Genomic DNA, 22471 nt, shown 5'->3' with positions numbered 1-22471 from the left:
TCGCGAAATTTCTCAAACCAATGCTGGCGCTAACTGCATCTTGACCAAGAGCACTACAGATGTTTTTTGCAGCCTCACTTGCTTTTCTTCCTAATTGGAACTCGTAAAGCATGCAGTGCTGAATATGCTCTTCATCCGCCATCTTCTTAGCCCTAGTTTTGCAACAAAAACCAAACCAAACACAAACTTTTTCAAGCAAAACTTGTTAATTGCACTTCACACGTTCTGTAGATACCACGTGTTTGAAGGTTATGTCAATACAAGTCAACGCCAAGCAAGATTTTAAACGAATGTTTAAAAACGACATTAATTATTACTAGACCCGATAACTCTCTATCCCTCTCTCTTCCTCTCTGTGTAAAATCAATAAAATATATTAAAAAAAAAAAAAAAAAAAAAAAAAAGGTGGTGTATCGCTCCCCTCCCGCACTGGCTCCCCACCTCCTTCAAAGGGACAACAGTGGGGATCACCTGCTGCAGCCAACCTGCCTGAGCTCTCCTGCCTGGGGAGTCCCAGGAGCAGCATTACCAGAAAGGAGGGGAGGGAAAACAGGATGTAGGAGCCACTAAGGCATCCCACACAGCCGCTGGTAAAGAATGTTCTGGTAACTGTCTCCAGATTGCCTACGTACCTCTTAGAGACCGCTGGTTAATTTCATGAGGGCCTTCCACATGGCTCCTCTGAAAACAGCTTCAAATAAAGGCCTTGTGCCCTGACGGGCTCTCTCTTACAAAGCCCCACACGTTTCTAACATGTCTCCGATGCACGGCCTAAGAGAGATGCTGCACCACAGGAAGTTAAACCAGGCCATTCATAACCACCACCAGGTCATCGCTTAGATCCCGGTTCAGGGGTGGGACAGGGTATGCCCGGCTTTCAAAGGCCCTATGTTCCTGTTTTAAGTTACTATCCTGGATTAAATAAGCTCTTTCTAATCAATCCCTTGATTGTGGGAACTTTTGATTTCCAGAGATCCAGCTCATCAGAAAATTCACTGCTTTGGGCATGTTGATTGTGAAGTTCCCATAGATATTCCAGTGAAGCTGGCTGGCAAATGCTTCCACAATCAGATCTGTGGCTCAGAAGGTCCAAGTCTGGAGCTAAAGCTTAGGAGCTCCGGCAGTACTTAAAAGCTGGCAAAAAAAAAAAACAAAAAGAAAAAGAAAAAAAAAAACGAAACAAAACAAAAAGCAAGCAACAAAAACAGCCAACCACCAACAGTAACCAAGGTAAAGAAGGGCAAACGAAGATTCTAGGAATCCAATCAGAGAAAGGCCCTGAGGGCCAGGGTCGTCACTGCCTTGTCCACTGTTGCTCTCTACACAGCCAACCAAGTAGCTTATTAACACTCAATTGCGCATTAAATAAAATGCAAGAACCACACCCACCTGAGGAAGAGAAAGCTTAGAAATAGCTTAAGAATGATTTCAAGAAAAATTGAGACAAAAGGATTTTAAGGTAACATGGTGTTAATCAGGTCCCCCTCAATCCCACCAACAATTTCTATTTGTTAAAATTTTAACCTACAGTAGGTTTCAGCTCATGATTTTGTGTAACATTACTTTGTTTCCTGAAGAACAGGATATGGCCAAATACTTCATACCTTGTTTTCTCTCAAATTCTACAGCATCACCCAGAAAAACATTCACTGGAAAATAAAACTGTTTAAAACATTAACATGCTACTTCAGTAGTTGCCTTTTATTTATTGCTTCATGGTCTTTATTAATTCATCCAGTTTTTAAAACACCAACATTTTAAGGAATGCTTTTCAAAGACAGCAAAACAGCAGGAGATTGGCAGAATGGGATTGCTTATTGCTAACCTGGCATCTCCAGACCTACTAGGTCCTTAACCACATAATGTTTCCTAAGATTCCTCTTCCCAGGCAGGTTGATCTGCCAGGGACTCAGTATCGAATGAAATTTACCATTAAAAAAGAGAACAGAGGATCCCACAAGTAAACACATTTAGAAAATGCTGCATATTTGCCTCCTTAAGCGTCTCAATGCTCTGAGAATACAGGAACAGAAACCTACTAAATGAAACACATCCAACATTTCATCAGGTAGCACCTACTATTATCTCCAAGAATGGGGCTCCTAGGAAGCTGTCTATCAGCGAGGGGCTGTCCATTGGCTAGCTGGCATCTCATCAGTCAACCCAAGACCCTTTGTTAATTACCTCCTCTCCATTCATGGAGCCCAGTTATGTGCTTATGATAATGAGAATCTGGTGCGTTGTAATAACTTGGTTATTACTTAACAGGAAAGGAGGAAAGGGAAAGCTAAATAATATAGGCATGCCATTTATACAGCTTTGCTAAGTCTGCTCCCTGCGGACTGATGGGGGAAGGGACTGGACAACAGAAGCATACCCAGTCAAGTCTGAGTGACATGGGAGGGTGACTACCTGCCAGACATACATGGGAACAAATCAGTGGCCAGGATGGACGTGGCCACTGCAATATTTAAACATCCAAACAAAGAAAGTGTGCGCGCGCGCGCGCGCTCGCTCTCTCGCGCTCGCGCTCGCTCTCTCTCTCTCTCTCTCTCTCTCTCTCTCTCTCTCTCTCTCTCGCGCGCGCGCGCGCACACACACACACACACACACACAGTGCTCCCCTGCATCCACATGGCTCCATGCCATGTGGGACTCCCACAATGGACTGATGGACTTTAATTAACTTGGAAGCTGAACTATTCTGGCTGCAATATACTGGCTGCAACATGGAACGGAAGCTCTGGACACTGGCTTTGTTTCTAGCTCTGCTGGAACCCCAGCTGCACCTTTTCCAGGACTGGCTGAAGGGGCAGGGGACTTTGGAATCTGAGGAATGTAACTTAAGGCAAACAAACAGCCCATCTTCCCATGGGGCCTTCTGACAGTTCTTATTTCAGCAGTACCCCACGAACCTCACTCCACCAGTGACTAGGAAGTTTAATTCAACATACAAACATTGGGAAAGCCTGACTTAATACACTGTGAGTGTTGTTAGTAGTAAGCTTCATTATTCCAGACTCATGAGAACAATGGGAGGCTCACATTTTTTAAATTACACATCACACACTTCAATGTCCTCAAGTGCCCACACCTTTTCTTATTACTTATGGTGAGTAAAACAGGAACATCCATGTCAGACTAGCCAACACACTGTCCTTCTAGAACCAACCTGGTCATTCAAGTTACTGCTTAAACTTTGAAATGAGAATACAGAAAAAAGGGGGGGGGGGGGGTGTCACAGAGGGTTTTCAAAAATGTTTATAATCACATATTCACACCTTGTGTATGTGGTATGAAACTCTTGAGCCTCTAATTAACCAAAGTGACTAAAAACAGTTTTCAGGAACTGAACTGGCGTTCACTTGCATAGCCTCTCCGAGAGACAATGAAGTGGTCTGCCAGGAGCAGAGCAACCCCCAGGCAGAGCCACACCAACCTGCATGCTGCCACTTCATTTTCTGGGGGCCCAGAGGCTGTGCACACACACTGCCCGGGGGGATGGGGATGCCAGGAATAGCCAAGAGATGTGGGAACTGGGACAACAAAGAGGTTGATGTGACTGGTAACAAACTTTCAGGGGAAGACTTTTGAAGTGAAATTCTCTTTCTTAAAATTTAGGAACAGAAACCCATGCTATCTGAATAAAAAACTATGAAAACTAGATGCGTGCATAGAATAGCCTGCTGTGATCACATCCAGTTCACTCTCAAGTTACCAGCAATGCACAGCACTCGCCTACAGCTCAGGTCTAGGGTGGAACAGCACACAAGCCATCGCCTGAAGGACAGTCTGATACAGCCCAAAGTTCCAACTGGCTTTCCTTTCTCTCTCCTTCAGTTCGGTATCTTTACTAAGAAATTTCCCTGATATCTTTCTCTCAAATCTCCCGATCTCCTTGCCCTCTGTCCCAGAGAAATCTTACCCAGGTTTCTCCCAGAGTCTCCAACACTAATCGAAGTTATTTTCTTTGAGCTGCTGTCTCGGCTCTCCACTCCTAAGTCAGTGCTGGAGAAACTCCAAGAAACAGATCCAAAAGGCCACGCACTCATCTTACTCTGCCCTCACCTGACCTCCTCTCCTGTTCTCCAAACTGCGTTTCTCAGAATGGCACGGTTCCACCCTAGTTAAATGTGCTCTATGGGCTCCAATCCTAAGCCAAACTGCCAGATAAGAGATCCCAACTTACCAAACAGGAGATCCCAATTTTTAAAAACAAGTTAAAGATGGACACAACTCTGAAAAATTGCGGTGCATCCAGAATAGGTTAAGGGACCCAATAATGATTTGCTCAAAGAAGAAAACAGAGTCAGAGACTAAGAACGTGCCACTCTAGTTGACAGCTACTCCAATGGACCAGTTCTAAGCTCCAGATTATAAAATGGAGACAGAAATTTAAAAAAAAAAAAACCACAGAAAAATTAGTATCAAACGTAGTACATTAAACTAATACGTGAAGCTAGAATTTAAATTCACTTAATAACCTTGAGTTCCAGCCTCCTGCGATTACTTTGAAGTTAGTGCACTGTGTACATGGCTGCCTTTCATTAAAGCTGTGCCTCCTGTTCGCAGGGCCGGTAAAGGAAAGAGCAAGGGATCGCACAGGGCTTAATGCACCTCTTAGAGAGCGAGCACATAGTGAGAGACCTGAAGGGTAAAGGAGCATGCAGGAACCGGGAAATAAGCTCCTTAATACATTCAACACTAGCCAGAGCCTTGCAGGAGCTCAGCCGCTAAGTGTGCCAATGAGGTTAGAAAGGAGATCCTGACAAGTCGTAAAGATTATCTTAATGAGTTAGAATAAAGTCCCCAAAAAAGGGCTAGCAAGTCTTGCAACACCCACTCTCCCCGTCAGTGTTGAAAAGTAAATGTGACCTCTATTAAAGTTAGAAGGATCATACTTAGGTTAAAATCAATTTTGGCAGCCATCCTTAAACTCTCAGTTTTACATTAAAACAGTAAATGTGTAATAAGTTCACGCCCAGAAGATTTTTCCAACCTAAGCGCGTAACTGAAATAAAAACAAAACAACAAAAATACGCTAGGAAACACACTAATTTATTTTGATAAATCTATTAGAATATTGGGGCTCCAGTGGCGCAATCGGTTAGCGCGCGGTACTTATAAGAATATAGCAGGAAGAAGCTGAATTTCTGCCCAACAATCATCAAGCTTGTCCAGGGCAGCAATCCACTTTCTAGAGACATGTATGATTCTGGTCCTCTGTGCTTGGCCTGGATCAAGATTTGAAGCAATACCTTCTAACAAGTTCAAAGCTTGGTCTCTAAAATTTGTACACATTAGCACCAGTCTCAGGTGAGGGTACACACTACAGCAGTTAACAGCTACTCCATCAATAGTTTATTTCCTAATGCAAGTGAGAAGGGGGAACAGACTCTTTGCAACTTGACCCCAAATGGTACCAGTGGCCAGAATTAAGCCCAATGTGCAATGGTAGACAGACACAGAGCTATAAAGGATTGTCCATGAGTTCAAGATACCATCTCAACCAGGAGAAAGCTGCCACAGAAGCCTTTCACTCCACTCATTTCTAAGTCCCAGGGAGAAGGAATATTTGTTACCTGAGGTGCCAGAACCCTAGCCATCCTAGAAGCAAGAAAAAAAAAAAGCCTCAAGTTCTCTGACTATATGTGTACAAGGTGTGGATGGAGGCAGGGCTCAGGACTGATGAGGAAGGCACACGTCTGCCTGGGCGACGCTGACAGAGCAGCTTACCTCCACGGAAGTCTGTCGATGTCAGGGTCATGTGCCCACTGTCCATCGGGCTGCCATCCCTTTGAGGAGAGGGAGACATTGAAGGGAACCAAAGGATCTTCTAAAGGCAAGTTCTTACTGCAAGCTGGCCAAAGGTCCCTGCAATCAAAGAAATCATTGTGGTTTTGCATTTGGCATATGTATGCCCCTTTCTTCTAAGGACAAGTCTGAAAGATTTCTGACTGGATCTTAACTTTCAAAAAGAAAAGTACCCAGAATCCACCTAGGTATACAAGAGACAAGAGAAGGACAAGAAGTCTCATGCTACACCTCAGGACAGAAAGCAAGTTTAATAGAAGAGGCAATTGTCACTTTTAAAGAATCAGTGTCTTCTATCACACATTTCAACACAAGCCAGCTCATCACACCAGTTTAAATGATGTGCCCCAAAATGACTCCAAAACCCATATGCCACCTGTATCAACCTTGACTAGAAGCAAGAGAAAATGCTTGAATGTAAATGAAAAATACAGGTGATTAACTTCTGTAGGCACTGGTCTAGAACCAACCTTGCCATTGACCTAACTCCACTGACAATGACAGGGAAAAGTCACTAGGGCCAATCGAAGCATGTAATGAATCACAAAGTCAATCTCATACTAAGTCAACCAAAAATCAACATTCAGGAAAGTTAAGTACCTCATCCAGTGTAAAAATGCACTTCATCCAGTGTAATACTTAACAGTAAATAGCCAAAACATCTATTCTTCCCCATTGACTGCAGAGTTAGCCAACTATTTGCATATATTCTATTGTATATCATCTCACATTTCCTTTTAAAAAAAAAAAAAATCCTCTTTTCTTCAGGCAGAGAAATGTTTAAAGATATTTGATCCTTGCCACCTCAGTAATGCAAACAGTACTTCAGAATATCTTTCACAGTTATCTGTGCATCGCCCATAGGAAGGAAAGAAGGAAAATAACAATCTATTCATAAAGAGCTTTATGAGGGAAAATGCCTCTGTCTTAAAGGTTTGGTTCAATTGATTTTTTTAGTTATCCAAAAAGGATAGAGAAAAGTCCCCAACAAAGTAACTTGCTTCTTTTAAGATGAATCAGAATAACAGGGACAAAAGGACTCCCAAACAGACCAAAAACCTTTTGGTCAGGTAGGTTTCCAAAAGGGAAATGTCTAATCCCTTCTCCACTCTGGAATGACCAAGAACTAACGCCACATGATTTAGTCCTTCAGGGCCCAACAGGTCTCAACTGTCAGACAAAAAAGCAATGTTACCACAAAGAAGCTACCCTAGAATGTTAAGGATGAAGAAGAAACAAGCACAGCTGTCAGTAAAAACTCATTTCTGCAGAAAGCAAGTGTGTGAATAAGTCACTGGACCGTTTTATGGACCACTACAGAACCATCCACAGGCAAAGAGCAAGGAAGGACAAGCAGACAAAGAAAGCTGCAGGATCACTAAACCAAAATGGGATTCTTGGCAGACACTGGGTGTAGGCAAAGGAGTTTGAGGGACAAGGACACTCTGCATAGGCTTGATGTGACAACCAGCTCTGGCAGCTGAAGCAGCTCTCCATTTCCAATTTCCCAGCAACATAGGAAAGATTTGATTTTTTTATTTTTGATTTTTTTTTTATAGATTGGCTAGGCTTCTGGATCCATGTCAAAGTGGGCCACAGTTACTGGAACAAATCCAAATCCATTCACTTAAGACATATGAGCTACAGAGGTGAACATAATCTATGTACTGAGGATTAAATAAAACCATTTATACATGCTAGGCAAGAATTTCCTGTTAAACTACCCAAGAAATAAGGAGGCAGTAAATAAAAATTCAACACTAGGATAATATGTTCTTTTGAAGATGATATTTAACAGACTAGGATTCAAGGCAAGTGTGTAATGGTGATCCTGGGCTAAGACCCTACAGACCCATTGTCTGGGTGAAATGCTCAGGCTTCCCAGTGGACCCCCACTGGCCATATCCATAGGGAGGGCTCACATGTGAGCAGATGCCAGACTTCTCAGAACGGTGGTGGCATAGAGCAGATGGTCAAAAAATGGGCACATCAAGGGCAGGACCCACCAGAACAACTTGTCAGAGGCGTTGCTGGTTGATCCACCACCTCCCCATATCTCTCTCCCCGGACTTTGTGACTCTGGGGAAGCTCTAGTGACCCTTCTTCCAGTTCCAGAGGTAAATTCTGTTTGGTGGGAACCAATGAGGTAGCCCCATCCCACAGCCAGGGGCTGATTGAGGCATCAGCCTGTGACTCAGTTCTGATGAATGAAATATGAGGAAAGTGGTCTGGGGAGGCTTCTGAGAAAGGTTTGCGGTACCTAAACAAGCAAATACTTGCAGGAAAAAGTGACCCTTTACCTGCCCACAGGTAAAGCCTATAAAGAAAGAAGGAAGCTGTCCTAAGACACATCACAACTTGTGGTACAAAAGAGCAGTACAGTGGGGATGAAGGATGAAATAATAAAATGGATCAAATAGATCAATGATGATGGTGCCACAAATCAAAAAATATCAAAACAAACTTAACTCTCCTTGTTTAATTTAATGAAATAAAAAAGGGCCATTTTATTGGCTATGCAGTTAGCCCTAAGCTCAGAGGCTATAGTGGGAAGATGTCTGCTTTTAGCACTATGAGTGACATATGATGTTTAAAATGAAGAAAGAAAAAGAAAAAAAAGCTATTAGCAGCTTTCTTGCTTTTTCATTCATTAATACTACTCTAATGACAAGTCAAAAGAATATAACTTTTAAAAAAATATGCCAGAGTACATATACCTGTAACATACACAACGCAATCAATCCTTTACCAGAAGAAGCTACACTTACATAGAGGGCTTTGTTTTCTAAAACTCATCGAGGGACTTTTTCATATCATTTTTCTAGTGAATCCAATGGGTGAAACTACCCTAGAAATTTTTAGGAACCGAGGAAAATTTTACTCTAAGTCAGGGATCTGAACCCACTATTAAACCACCACTCACTCCATGGCCATGTCACCTTAATATTCATACTACAACAAAGATGACCACTTATCTATTGTTTTTCATCTCTTTTCCTAGACTAGATGATTGAAACCAAAACACCATTATGAGAACTTTTAATACTAACCCAGTAATAAAGAAACCATTTTCTGCTAACTTCCTCTTTGGCCAATCTTGCTTTATGAAAATGTAAAGCCCCTTAACACTAAGTGAAATCCTAAAGCCCTCTCTCCCATAACTACTTAAAAAAACTAAGAATATTACCTCTAACAACATTATGGGTTGATTTTTTTGTGTGTGTGTGTCGTTTTTTGTTTTGTTTTGTTTTGTTTTTAAAGGGAAATCAATCATATAAACCACAATTTTTTTCAACTTTGTGTCAAAGACCCATTTGTCTCACACATCAATTTAATTTTTACCTTGACAGGACTATACTAATTTATACTTCATTAGCCTAACTAGAGGACGGAAAAACAGCCTCTGGATCATCACTGAGGGTCTTCCTCTGGGCCAAAGAAATTAATGAAACTCTATTCTACAAGATTGGGCAGATACAATCACAGATCTTGGATTCTCACCCTGTCCAACTTATGATAGCTACTATGGTTTAACAAGAGCAGTTCATGATATTTTTAGTCAAGTGAGACAGAATCATCTTTACATGATTTAAGAAATTGTGATACTATTTCTGGCATTCCTGAGGCAGTTATTTTCTAAACAACAATCTGCCTAGTAAAATATACTAGACATGGTAGACAACATTATCAAAACTTCTTATCCTACGTGGAGAGTCAACATAGTAAGTGGCTTTGGAAAGGAATGGCTAGCTGAGCACCAAGCCCATTTCCTCTTCCATGAAGCACACAATTAGATGACCTTTCCCAGCCATGCCTGCATTAGGTGTGGTCCTGTGACTGGGTTCTGGCCAGGGCAATATGGACAGAAAGAAATAATGTGCTCTATGTGTAGGCCTAGGCACATGAAAACTCCCCACAGGAGCCTCCATTTTTTGCTCCCATGAGACTTGAAGCAGGCAAGCCCACAAATGCAAGAAGGGAGCAACAAGGTAGAAGGAACTTGAGTTCTCAATCACTTTGGAGCAGCAGTCGCCAACCTTTCGGACCTCATGGGCCACCAGTGGCCCACAGACCACCAGTTGGCAACTGCTGGTTTGGAGAAAAACTGCCCACAAAGTAGGACTACCAGTGAGTAAGAAATAAGCATCTATCACATTTGAGCCATTATACATTTAGGAGGTTATTCTAGCAGCCAGCATTATATTGATTAAATAAATTCACTGGGTATCTCTAAATCAAGGTTAGGTTGACTTGAAATGTATGTTCTAGAATTAGTGACTCAGGCAATTATAGGGCTTACCAGGGGAAGAATCTCTCAGTATATATAGTCAAGGTAACACCATGTTTGGCTACAATAAAGCAATTTATTCCCAAATGCAATAAAAATTCTGCTGAGCAACTGAGGTTGAAGAATATACTTTTGAACCACTTGATCCTTAATTCCATAGTTGAATATTAGATGGTATAAATCACCTGAAAGTTGTGAGGATCTTCCACACAACCTTTGCCAAACACATTAGAATGCCACATGAAACCCAACTCTGAATTTATCATGAAACTATTATTGAAGTCATTTCACAAAGGACAGTAAGTTACAACAGAGAGTTCAAGTTGGGTTTCTTTAGATGTTTGCTTTTTCTCAATAGAAATTCAACATCAAAAAACCTTTGCTTTCCCATATGGAAGTCACGTACTCCCTTTTTGCCCTGTTAAGTCCCAAAGTGAATGCGCCCCCACAGCAACATCCACTGATATTGCACACTTCCTCCTCTTTGCTTTGACCTCAGTTGGTACCTCCTTCATTACAAGGTAATTTCAGAGATAAGGTATGAATAAAATCAATCAATCAAGGAAATAACACTTATTAAGTAGCTACTACATGTCAGATACTTTCATGCAATTCCATTTCACCTTTGCAACAGTGAGGTATATTCCATTATTTCCCATTTTACAAATGAGGAAACAGGGAAGTTATTTAAAATAAAAAACTTGCTCAAGGCCACACACCCAGACAAGCAAGATTCATGTCGATGACATCTGACTCCAAAACGAATCCTTTCCATTTCAAAATGGTTCACTTAACCCTATGACATATTGTCAGCCTTTAAGCTATGAAGAGAAAAAAAAAATAGCATTACCACTCAATTTGACTTGCTTTACATATTCATTTTAGTGAGTCAATGGTTCTCAAAATGCTCACTCTTCTACTTATGCCTTATTATCACATTTCCACAAAAATGAAAGCCTGCATTATTTCTTTGACAAGATAGGAAGTTGCAAACGGCAACATAGAGAATTTAGAGGATAAAGCTAGGACAGGAGGAGGCTAATCTTCCATTATTGGGACGTATTGCTGCCTCCTCTGGAAGTATTCTTTCTACCTATGCAGTTTTAGTTTCCACAAGAATTAGTTCATAACTTCTTTTCACCAGTTAAGATTTCCAAAACTCCATTTTGAAAGATACTACATTTCTAAGTTCAGTAAAACAAGCATATGTCAAGGAACTTGGGACACAGGAATAGTCTTGAACTTTCTTAGTGGTATGAAATGATTTTTACCCTGTAACATCTAAAGTGGTTCCATGCAAGCCTGAAAAGAACAGTTTTACTACTGTTCTTTTCCACTTAAAGAACTGGTGAAGATCAAGGACATTGTGACGTGTTGTATTATAATTACTATTTTATTTAAGTATTTATTTACCTAGAATCCTTAAAAGTCAAATGCAGATAAACTGCTCACTAAGCAACATTATCAATTCTTTAAAACAGCGGAAAATCAAACTATATTTGATAACCAAAATATCAAAAGACTAATATTCTCAGGTTGGCAAGAGTTGTCATAAGCCATGCTAAAATTAGGTGTTTAACCGTCATCATTATAATAATGTAGTAAGAAATGCATTTTGATGACAAAGTCCCCTTGGAAATACTGTTTTGTTGGAAAGGCAATTTCAGTATCAAACACTTCTACCAAAAATATATTTCCATAGTGACATTTAAGATGATAAAATTATCCAAGCCCAGTTCTTTTGATTGCAAAGGTCAAAACGTTTCTCCTTCCTCTGGAAACCCGCTGTGCTATTTATTGAAGTCCTTCACACACACTGCTCCGTCTCAGGCAAGTGCTGCATCATGGAAAATCGTGTTTTTATTTTTAAGCCTTACCTTCAGATAGGATCCATAATATTTGGTTACGTATGGACTGTCACACTGACTCAGCACTGTGATTTCTTGTTGAATGTCCTCTATCTCATCTTCAGCTTCTTCCAGATCAATGATTTTTATGGCAACCACTTTCTGAGTCCGATTGTCAATGCCTTTGAACACCTCACCAAAAGAGCCCTTTCCAATTTTCTCTAGCTTTGTAAAAAGCTCTTCTGGATCTGCTTTTAGGTTCTGTAGGAAAAAGAAAGGGAAACATTAATGACTCACAGCACTGGGACTGCTTTTTCCTTGTACTTATTTGTAACACTCAGACCACAGTCTTTCAAGGACTGATCCATCGTCCTCATTTAAGGACTAGGCTGGTTGTGACCACAATTCTTCAATTTAGGACTTAAAGATTTGCAAGTCTCCCTTGGGTATGTGCATTAGGCTATAAACAGAGCAAACGTGTAAACAAACAAATACACAGATTAGAAAAGCTGGGAAAGGCTCCAGCACTTGTATAAAGTAAATAAAAATCAAAACACTTGACTATATATAGATTGAAAAATCACTCTTGTCTAAGCAAAAATTCCACTTTCTCCCTTCTCCCAAATTGTTTAAATTCAGGTTGCTATATACCAATGGTTCCCAACATGGGACGCATGCCCCATTGAGGGATGGGGGAATTTGATTTTTAAGGGGGGCAATTTAAGAATGAGTTATTAACAGTGAATTTTTTGCATTTTTTGCTCTCCTCCCCAGCTTATCATAGAGTTTGATGGTTTAGAACAGTGTTCCCCAAACCTGGCTGGTTCTAGAGGCCTCATAAACAATATATAAATATATATTGTGACATTTATGCATTTCAGTTCTCTATTATATATTTTGAAACTTTATTTGCTATTTTTTCTTATCACTTCATATTATTTTTTAATAATTTCTCAGTTATTTCTTTCCTCAGTGCTTCAACTGTTCTTTCATTCCTTATCTCTTTAATGGATGCCATGTTCTTTGGAAGCTTGTTTAGACCAAGTTAATGGCCTTTTAGGCTTCCTCCATGTTAATAGGAGTTAACTTTTTGAATAATAAGAATTATATGTCATGGGAGAGGGGAGGGAAACCAGCATTTTAGAGATGCTTAGGTGGGGCATGGCCAAAAAGAGGTTGGGAACCACTGCTATATACTAAAATATAGGTTAAATAGCTATATGATGTAATAAGCATGACTTTAAAGTCCAACAAATACTGTGTCACAAACCTTCACTTTTAGCTACTGTAATGGCCTAACCAGATCCCAGGAAACAAAAAGCAATGTGTTTTCCTTTGTCATGTAAACATCATGTCCTTGGATACCTTCTAAAAGCTCTTACCCACCAACCTGGTTAACTGAAAGCCCACACACAGTGCCCATGTCCAAGGACGAGGACACGCGGTTCGGGGGAGGCCATGTAGAAATACATGAGAGGGTGTCTGTCACAAACTGAGGGGCAATACTGGCGTTTAGCCAGAAGGGCTGAGGGATGCTGCACATCTCACCATGAGGAAATACCCAGCCCCAAATGCCAACGCACCGATCCGCAGCCCCAGAGTGAGAAAGGACTTTGGGAGCCACCAACCCTACGGACAGATACACCTTCCCTCAGAAACACTGCATATAAGCAAGAGGGCGCCAGGCCAATCCTCAAAGCCTATTACTCCTTCAAGGAAGCTGACATAATGTGGGAAAAGGAGTAAGAGAAGGAAAGAAGGGTTGAAAGGAGAAAGAATAAAAGACATAGGAAGAGGAGAGGTCCATAGATGGATAAACATATGGGGCTCACAGACACAGCATTACAGCAATTACCAGCAGCATTCTGAGTTAAATGAGCTTTGTGGGTTTAACTAGGCACTAACCATTAACTTGCTTTCCGGGGGGAAACACAGGAGTCCCAACCAGCACTTTACAACCAGCCCATTTCTAGTATGGAAGTCCTGGGTGCCACAGCCAAGGGTGGCCTCATTAACACCAAAGAGGGCCTATTTGAGACTGCACTCAGATCAACGTAAAAGCTCACAAAACACACGAATCCTATCAGTAAAAACGAACAAAATAAGGGGAAAATGCACCCTGGAGTTGTCAGGGAAAAGAGAGACATTTTCAGCAGCTACAAACTCTCCTGTTTTCATACACTTTCTCTTACCTCCTTCCCCCCAGGATGAGAGAGGGTGGCTCTCCTTTTCTTCAGGGCCAATCCTAAAAGCTGGGCCTTTGCATCCATCCTTCTCTCCTCCGGGATGTGAGTTCATTAATAACCCTCTTGCACTGACTTCTCTCTACTGCCTCTCTGCCTTGGGCAGCATGCTCAGGTTTCTCATTTAAACACACACATACACACACACACACACACACACACACACACACACACACACCCCTTCCCTGCTTTACTGGTTGCCCTCCGTCCGGTGCCCACCCCTCACTGGTCACCACTGCAGCCTGGCTCCAGCTCTGGCACAGATGATGCAGCGCTGTGCATCTGATCCTCCTCAAACTCCCTCCCCTCGTAACTCGCCAATCCCTTGGCGTCTACAACCCTGCTCTCCACTCATCTTCTTCCAGGCCCCCTAGTTCCAGAAGAGTCTTCCTATACATACTACCTATATCAGCGCCTAATCACAGGCAGTCCCCCCAAGTCCCAGACTTAGCCTCCTATTCTTTCTCTCCTCCCCAGGTTATATAGTTTCGTGGTTTAGGACCGTGTTCCCCAAACCTGGCTGTTAAGAAACACCTAGGACACTTACAGACCCCAAACACTCACACACGCGGGTGGGGAGTGCATAGTCCACATTTTTTAAAGACCCCCCCCCTCCCCATTGATTCCAATAAATAACCATATTTGAGGAAACTGGTTTTGAATTATTGCCTGCATGGGGACTTTCAAATTGCTAACTCCAGCCTTGCCTTTTGTGTTTTAACTCCTAGAATCAATTACTTGCTAGATATCTCTTTCTACCAGGACACAGCAAGCTCAATATATACCAAGTGAATTCATTATTTCCCCGGCTGAACTGACGGACCTCCACAGCACACTACACCTGTGCTGGACTATAAGCTGAGGGCGTTCAAAGACTGTGTCTTACCTCGATACCAAAGTTCATGGGCATAATAACTGATGGTCAACAAATGCCCCGTGACCAGTAAGACACCCCCCCCTTACACTGACACAAACAGGATCCTAATTCAGAGAGCCTGGAAGGAGGGAACAGTAGGGTAAGGAGAGCCTGAATACTCGGGAGCATCCGAATCAGCTGGAGGGATTGTTAGAACACAGGTTGCCTGGCCCCATCCCGGAGTTCCTGACTCAGTGAATTCGATGTGGGGCTCAAGAACCAGAGTGTCCAGGTGATACAGCTGCTGGTCGCCTGGGTACCACACTTTGAGAACCAAGGCACTAGCCACACACCCAGGCCCACTGCAGACATGGAGAGAGATGCCCCGCTTTCTAGCTGTCCCTGCAGAGCCCAGGCCAGCAATGTAGCTGACCACAGGTACATGAGTGAATCCAAGCAGACATGCAGAAAAACCTCCAGTCAAACTGAGCAGTCATGAGCAATACTAACTCATTATTGTTTTAGGTCATGAAGTTCTGAAGTGATTTATGACACAAAACTAATCATAACATAACAGATTCAACAGAGATCACTGCAGGAAGAACCTGTCCATTCCAGGGGTGGGAGTGGGGAGACAAATAGATGTTCTACACGTTAGACAGGTTTCATGTTTTTGTTGTTATTGTTAATCCTCACCCAAGGATATTTTTTCCATTGAAAGAGTGTGGAAGGAAGAGAGGGGAAGGAGGGGAAGAGGGAGATAGAAGGGAGAGAGGGAGGGAGAAGGAGAGAGAGAAACATCAATGTAAGAGAGACATATCAATTGGTTGCCTCCTATCGAGCTACATCAGGCCTGGGAGTGAACCCAAGACCCTTCATTCTGGCTGACGCTCTAACCACTGACCATGGCGGCCAGTGCTGGACAGGTTTCATGTTAACAAATGGCCTGATTTTCCCTTTCCCTGGTCTCGGACAGCTTAGAAACAGCTGTTTTCACTGCTGCTTGACTATCTTCCGCCAAGCCCTTTCCCACCTGGAAAGCGGCAGTTGCTGGTCTCGCATCTGCTCAAGTGTGGTGTCACTCGGCACTCTGTCACTGTAAACAACTGTTAACCGGGCTACTAAAAACTGTCCCTGGCAAGAAGGGAGACATCTGCTAAGATGATGACAGCAGGACACTAATCAAGCAGAGGTCCCTGCCATTTGGCAATTCTTGCATAAACTCATTTCCATGCAATGTAGCCCAATGGCCATAAGAAAATCAATGCCAGCCGAAACTGGTTTGGCTCAGTGGATAGAGCGTCGACCTGCGGACTGAAAGGTCCCAGGTTCGATTCCGGTCAAGGACATGTGCCTTGGTTGCTGGCGCATCCCCAGTGGGGGGTGTGCAAGAGGCAGCTGACCGATATTTCTCTCTCACCGATGTTTCTGGCTATCTATCCCTCTCTCTTCCTTTCTGTAAAAACTCAATAAAATATATTTTTTAAAAAAGAAAGAAAATCAATGCCAATAATGGCCTATTTCAAACAGGACATTCAAAATTCTGCTTCCAGAATCTATTCTCTGAGGAAAGATTTCCTTGGTAGCAAAGGTGCCATTCTGCCAACCATCTTGAGAATTTTCTTTTCAGACAGGTTTATGCTGAACTAAATACAGGTTATTGTCCCGAGTTAGAAAGGTCTACCAGCCCATCACCCCACCCATCTAGGACCCTCCACCCACTTGCCCCTGGGAGGGAGGGAGGTGAGTGCTGCCTGCACATAAACATCCCACTCATCAGACAGCTACTGTTATTTTGGCTGTTGTCATTTTTTTTATTTTTATTTGACAATCTAAGGGAAAAGAGGTCAGATACTGCATGTTTTTAAAATTCTTGTGACTAAATGGTCAGATATTTCATGTTTTTAAAATTCTTGTGACATACCAGTTGAAAATTGCTGCTCTTCAGCTATTCACTTTTGTTTTTCCATGAAAAGAAAAAGGAACTAAGTTTGATGTGTTCTAACACCTGCTACTTACACATCACTATCCCTGCAGCAACGGACAAGAGAACACTGTAGTTCAGGAGGTCTAGACCAGGAAGGCAAGTTGTGGCAGGGGTACCCCCTCCTCTCTTTTGAACCTGGCAAGCATCCCTAATAAACTGTAGGACTCTCCTCCTAGAGCTGAACTCAGACCTCACCCCACCGCCTAGGCAGCCATCACCTAATCAGCCCACAGGGCACCGAGGTGGAACCCATTTGCCACCTGTAGCCCTATTACCAACAGGCCTCATCATGACTGTTCAGTGTTATCTTGTCCTTCCATCTCTGCCGATTCTCCCAGGCTTTCCATGTGTTCCACTGCTTATAGTTATTCTCTCTCACATTCAAAGTGGGAAATCCCTGTACCCCAATCCCTCGCTTATACCTACAAACTGTACCCTTCATTCTTCCAACATGTCTCTCTCCAAATGGTCCGCCCTCCTTCTCTCCCACCCCCCACACTCCTGCCTCTCCCTCACCCATAGCAGCTGAGCCTCCAACCAACTGGCAGAGTTTAGCTTCCTCAAAACTCATAGTCTTCCTTCACTGCTTAAACAACCAGGAACACACTGTCTCTCAAGACTGAAGTCACAAACACTTGAATTTAAACCCCATAGCACCTTTTTAGTCCCACTTCCTGCCACTACCCTCACTTAGCCAACTTCTTAACACTGTACAAGCATCAAGGGTTGCATGTGGTATGGTTGGTTCCATTTATAGAAAATTCTCGAAGTGACACAATTAGAGTGATGGAGAACAGACCTGTGGTTGCTGGGGGTAGGGTGAAGGAAGGTGGTGATGAGTTAGGGGTAACAAAGGAAGATTCTTTATGGTGATGGAACCACAGAACTAAAAGCCAAAATTTAGAAAAGTACAGGCCAAAACAGGTGGCCTGTGAATTAAGATCTGCACCTGAGTAGACAACATGCACCAACATCAATTTCCTGATTTTACAGTGCATGGTATTACCACTGGGGAAAGCTAGGTGAAGGGTACACAAAACTACCCGGCATTGCTGCAACTTCTTATGAGTCTTAAATTATTTTAAAATAAATGTATTAAGCCCTAGCTGGTTTGGCTTAGTGGTTAGAGCATCAGCCCGTGGACTGAAGGTTTGCAGGTTCAATTCTGTTCAAAGGCACATACCTCCATTGCAGGCTTAATCCCATGCTCCAGCCAAGATACATGTGGGAGGCAACCAACTGATGTGTCCCTCTCACGTCAATGTTTCTCTGTGTGTCTCTCCCCCTCTCTTCCACTCTCTCTTAAAAATCAATGGAAAACAAATATCCTCAGATGAGGATTAATATTGTAAAAAAAAAATAAACATTTAAATACAAACTTATTAAAATTCCAAAAAACCTTTAAGCCTCAACGGGGCCACTCTTATTTCACCATTAGAGGTGGAAAATTCCCATTAGCTATTTCAAACCCACTAAAACCTGACAACTCCCCTGAGCAAAGGCAGAGGCTGCCATTTCCGTTTTCCCAGAACACATTTTTAATGCCCTGGGCTACAAACTGGATTAACATTTCACAGGTTCTTTTCCCCTCAGGATGATGATCTACCACTGAAGAACATTATCTTATAATCTTGCTAACTCTAGGCAACACACAAACTTCCTTAGAAAGCAGTCTCAGACATAACCAAATATTCAAAAACAAAAACTCAGCCCAAATTCAGAGCATTACATGGACGTAAGAAAAATACAGCCATAGCCTAAAAAAATGGTACAGCCCACTGTGCACCAAGCTTTGCTCTGGTTTTGCAAAAAATATTTCATTTGGGGCAGTGACTATACAATACCAGAAAAGATAAGAGAAGAGATGCATCCCCAAAATAAGCTATGGGACAGCTTTCTTCAATACTGTCCTTTTGAATGCTTAAATTATTTTCCAAAACAATGGTTTCTAGGAGGCCATAAGCACTTGAAGTCTAAACACAAGCTCAGACCTCAGCTCAGCAAGTTACTGAGCCACCCAGCCTGTTTCCAGGTCTATAAAACGGGGTAACACTATTTACACAGGAACATAAGGAAAGTTGCTTGGTTTAGCATTTGTGGGTTCGAGTCCGGTCAAGGCCCATGCCCAGATTTCGGGCTCGATCCCTAGTTGGGAGGTGTGCAGGAAGCAGCTGATCAATGATTCTTTCTCATCACTGATGTTTCTCTCTCTCTCTCTCTCTCTCATCCTTTCCCTTCCTCTCTGAAATCAACAAAAATATATTTTAAAAAAGAACCAGTGAGGTTGATGTCATGTCCTTGACCCGAATCAAACCTGGGACCTCTCAGTGCGCAGGCCGATGCTCTATCCACTGAGCCAAACTGGTTTCAGCAAAGCTCACTCTTTACTGGGATCTTTCCCATGCTTCCACCATCTGAAAATTAAGTTGCCCTTTTAATAAAATCCATACAAGCATATATACATCCAATGCCAATGTAAAGCTTGTAAACCATAAAAAACAAAACAAAAACAGGACCCCAAAAAAGCCAAATGCCCTCTTAAGGGAATTTTCTCACCCACAGTTATCTGCAATGTCCAAAAACTGCTCAACTCTGGGAGTGGAAGCAGCAAAGAAACTTGGTTGGCACATCCCTGGCCTCTTCCTTGGCTCTCAGAATCTCCCTTTCCCCCCACACCACCACCACCACCACCACCACACACACACACACACACACACACACACACACACACACACACACACACACCAAGATCACTGGTGGTCCTCCAGCAGCCAACCCAAGGCACATTCTGACATGAACAGAGAGAGGGAATCTATTGGGAGCTTCTAATTTTGACTTGATAAGAAAGTCTAAGGTCAGGACTTTTATTTTTACAACAAATTCAGACTCAGAAAACCAGGGCTTCCCTTGAAGAGGAGGAACAAATTTGCAATATAGTTTCCTATTAGTCAGCACCCTTCAAAGGTACAAACAACAGTAATAAGTTCCTGGCTGGAGTGAACAATCACCAACCCAATGGTGTCAACCGCTCCAAGATGGCCTTAGCCTCCTTCATAAGTGAGCAAAATCACACAGATGCAGTACTGTAAACGGGACAAGAAAGCCCTGTGGGGAAGGGTGACGATGAGAAACAGTGGTGGCTTACAGGGTGGCCCTCCCACTGTGTGTGGTTAGTGATCCTCACCAAGGGCTGCAGCCAGGGGGCCTCAAACCACTCAGTGCCCCGGCCTCAACCTGAACTCTTAAACCCAAATCTCTGAGAATGGAACTCCAGCATCGAAATCTATCTATCTATATAAAACCCTAATATGCTAATAGACTGAATGGTCGGACAACCAAACAACTGGTTGCTATAACATGCACCGACCACCAGTGGGCTTGGTGGGATGGTGGAGTAGGTGAGCAGGGAGGACCAGACCAAGATGGGGCACTGGTCACTATCACTGGGACAAGCCACTGGTGGTTACTGAAAATTCATGCCACAGTCCTGCACAGCACTCCCACCTGCTGCTGCCCCACTCACAGCCTCTATTGGTGCTGGCCCCAACCACTCCACACTGTCAGTGGGTGCAGCAGGGCCCGCGCTATCAGCACATAGGAGTGGTGGCAGCAGGAGTGGGGCTGCTGGCAGACAGGAGACCAGGGCCGCAGCAGGAGAGGGCAGGCAGGGGCATGGAGGATGGACCAAGACCCACCCCTGTGCCATTGCAGCCTCCAGCCCACAGTTCCTTTCAAGGTGCACAAATTTGTGCACAGGGCCCTAGTTATTTAAAACTACCCAGAAGATGCAGCCAAGGGGAGAACCAAAGGTCTAGTCCAGGAGACTGCTCCAAGCTCTGTAGGAAGTAGGATGCCATGGTAAGGCCAAAAGGACTTTCTTAGTGCATACCCACTTTCCCCACCTGGGAGGGAACCCCATCAATGCAGGGGAGGGGGTATCTCCCTGCAGCTCACATTTTCTTCTTCTCTCCAATTCCTTCCACCTCTGCTTCTGCTATCAACCTAGTCATTGACCTGGCATAGCCATTCTCCACCTCTAGCCCCAAAGAGTGTTTTGCATATTATCTAATTGGTTAATCTAAAAATCTCCAATATAAAAGCCTTATTTACCAAATAAAGATCTTTAAATAGAAAATGGTTCCAATTGGCTCAAAGAACTGTCAAATTTTTTTCAATTCTCAAATATTCTTTAGCAGAAAAGTCTTATTCCTAGCTAAATGATTTTAAAAAAAAACAAAACTTCCCCCCCCCCCCCCCCCCCCCGTTAGAGGCCCAAATCATACGTTTATATAGAAACTTGCTTTCCTCCAAATTAAGAAATCCACTAATCACTGCCAGCCAAGCTCTCCTGGCCTGCGTCCATTGCCAGGCCCTTTCCTTTTCAAAGTGGCAGCATTCCGTTTCCTACCTGGACTCTCCTACACACGTTACAAACGCCCCCACAACCTGGCAACTCATTTCCTCCGTATTACACACTTTATTTCATCCCTGCAACAATTACATAATCTAGAAGAAACTGAATATTCTATAAAAAAAGAAATCTGAGGTAGGTGTTAAATCCTACAAATTTCTATATCTTGACCTACATATGTATTCAAATTACCAGGACTTTTAGGGAATCCTAGTCACAGCATCAGTTCATCTTTAAATGGATGTTTGTTTACTATAGAAACTGCTTTAGCTAATAAAAAAATAAAAAAATAAAAATACGATTTAAAAAAACACACACTTAAAATGGGGGGGGGGGGGGGGGGGAAATGGCTGCACCAGCTAAATCTATTGTCTCTAGCCTGGGCATCTAATAACCCATTCTATGATACACACACCCCTTAGGAAACCACCATTAGAAGCTCTGAGGTCAGAGTTCAGGGGGAAGCCATGCTAGGGAGCGCATTCTCAGAGTTAGGATGTAGCCATCTGGACAGGTACCCCTGGTGTGTGCGGGGGAAGGGGTCCAGGCTGGAAGGCTGCCTGGAGAAGCTCTCAGATCCTCATTGATGGCATCAGTTTGAACAAAAGCTGAGGCTGCGACTACTGTTCTGCTGTGTACCCGGTGCCAAATACTCTGCTGGGATGTCTCAATCACATCCCCCTTGGTCCAGAAGAGGACTGATAGCAGAGGAAGCCAAGGAAGCAAGGGCCTGAGGGTTACACTTGGCCGTGGTCACAAAGCTCCACAGTCCTGGCTCAGCTTCCACACCCTGAGTCCCCAGCAGGTTCTCCCAGTGGTTGCTGGTTCACTCTGCTATGAAAGGCTGCCCTCTCGGGCTGAAAAAAGAAGGCCTCGGGTTTCTAGAGATGACAAGCGGCGGAGACCAAAATAAATACCAAAATCAGGATAGTATTGTTGGGCAATCACATGATGAAAAATCAATGCATTCCCAAAAATTAAATAGCTCACTGAGAAATGAATCCTGGCACCTTCTTTATTAAAAC

General features: G+C 43.0%; 1 protein-coding gene across 1 annotated transcript in view; it reads right to left on the bottom strand.

Moving 5' to 3' along the window:
• Positions 1-22471, bottom strand: part of STK24 (serine/threonine kinase 24) — a 107648-nt gene that overhangs the window by 47985 nt on the left and 37192 nt on the right. The window contains exon 2 of the mRNA XM_084880264.1: positions 11980-12210. Within this exon, the coding sequence (XP_084736390.1) occupies positions 11980-12210 (231 nt within the window). The remainder of the gene's footprint in view (positions 1-11979; positions 12211-22471) is intronic.

The sequence above is a fragment of the Pipistrellus hanaki genome (genome assembly GCF_964339955.1).
Source record: "Pipistrellus hanaki genome assembly, chromosome: 3".
NCBI classification, from domain to species: Eukaryota; Metazoa; Chordata; class Mammalia; order Chiroptera; family Vespertilionidae; genus Pipistrellus; species Pipistrellus hanaki.
The sequence above is the reverse complement of the archived record's forward strand: the minus strand, read 5'-3'. Positions and strand labels throughout refer to the sequence as shown.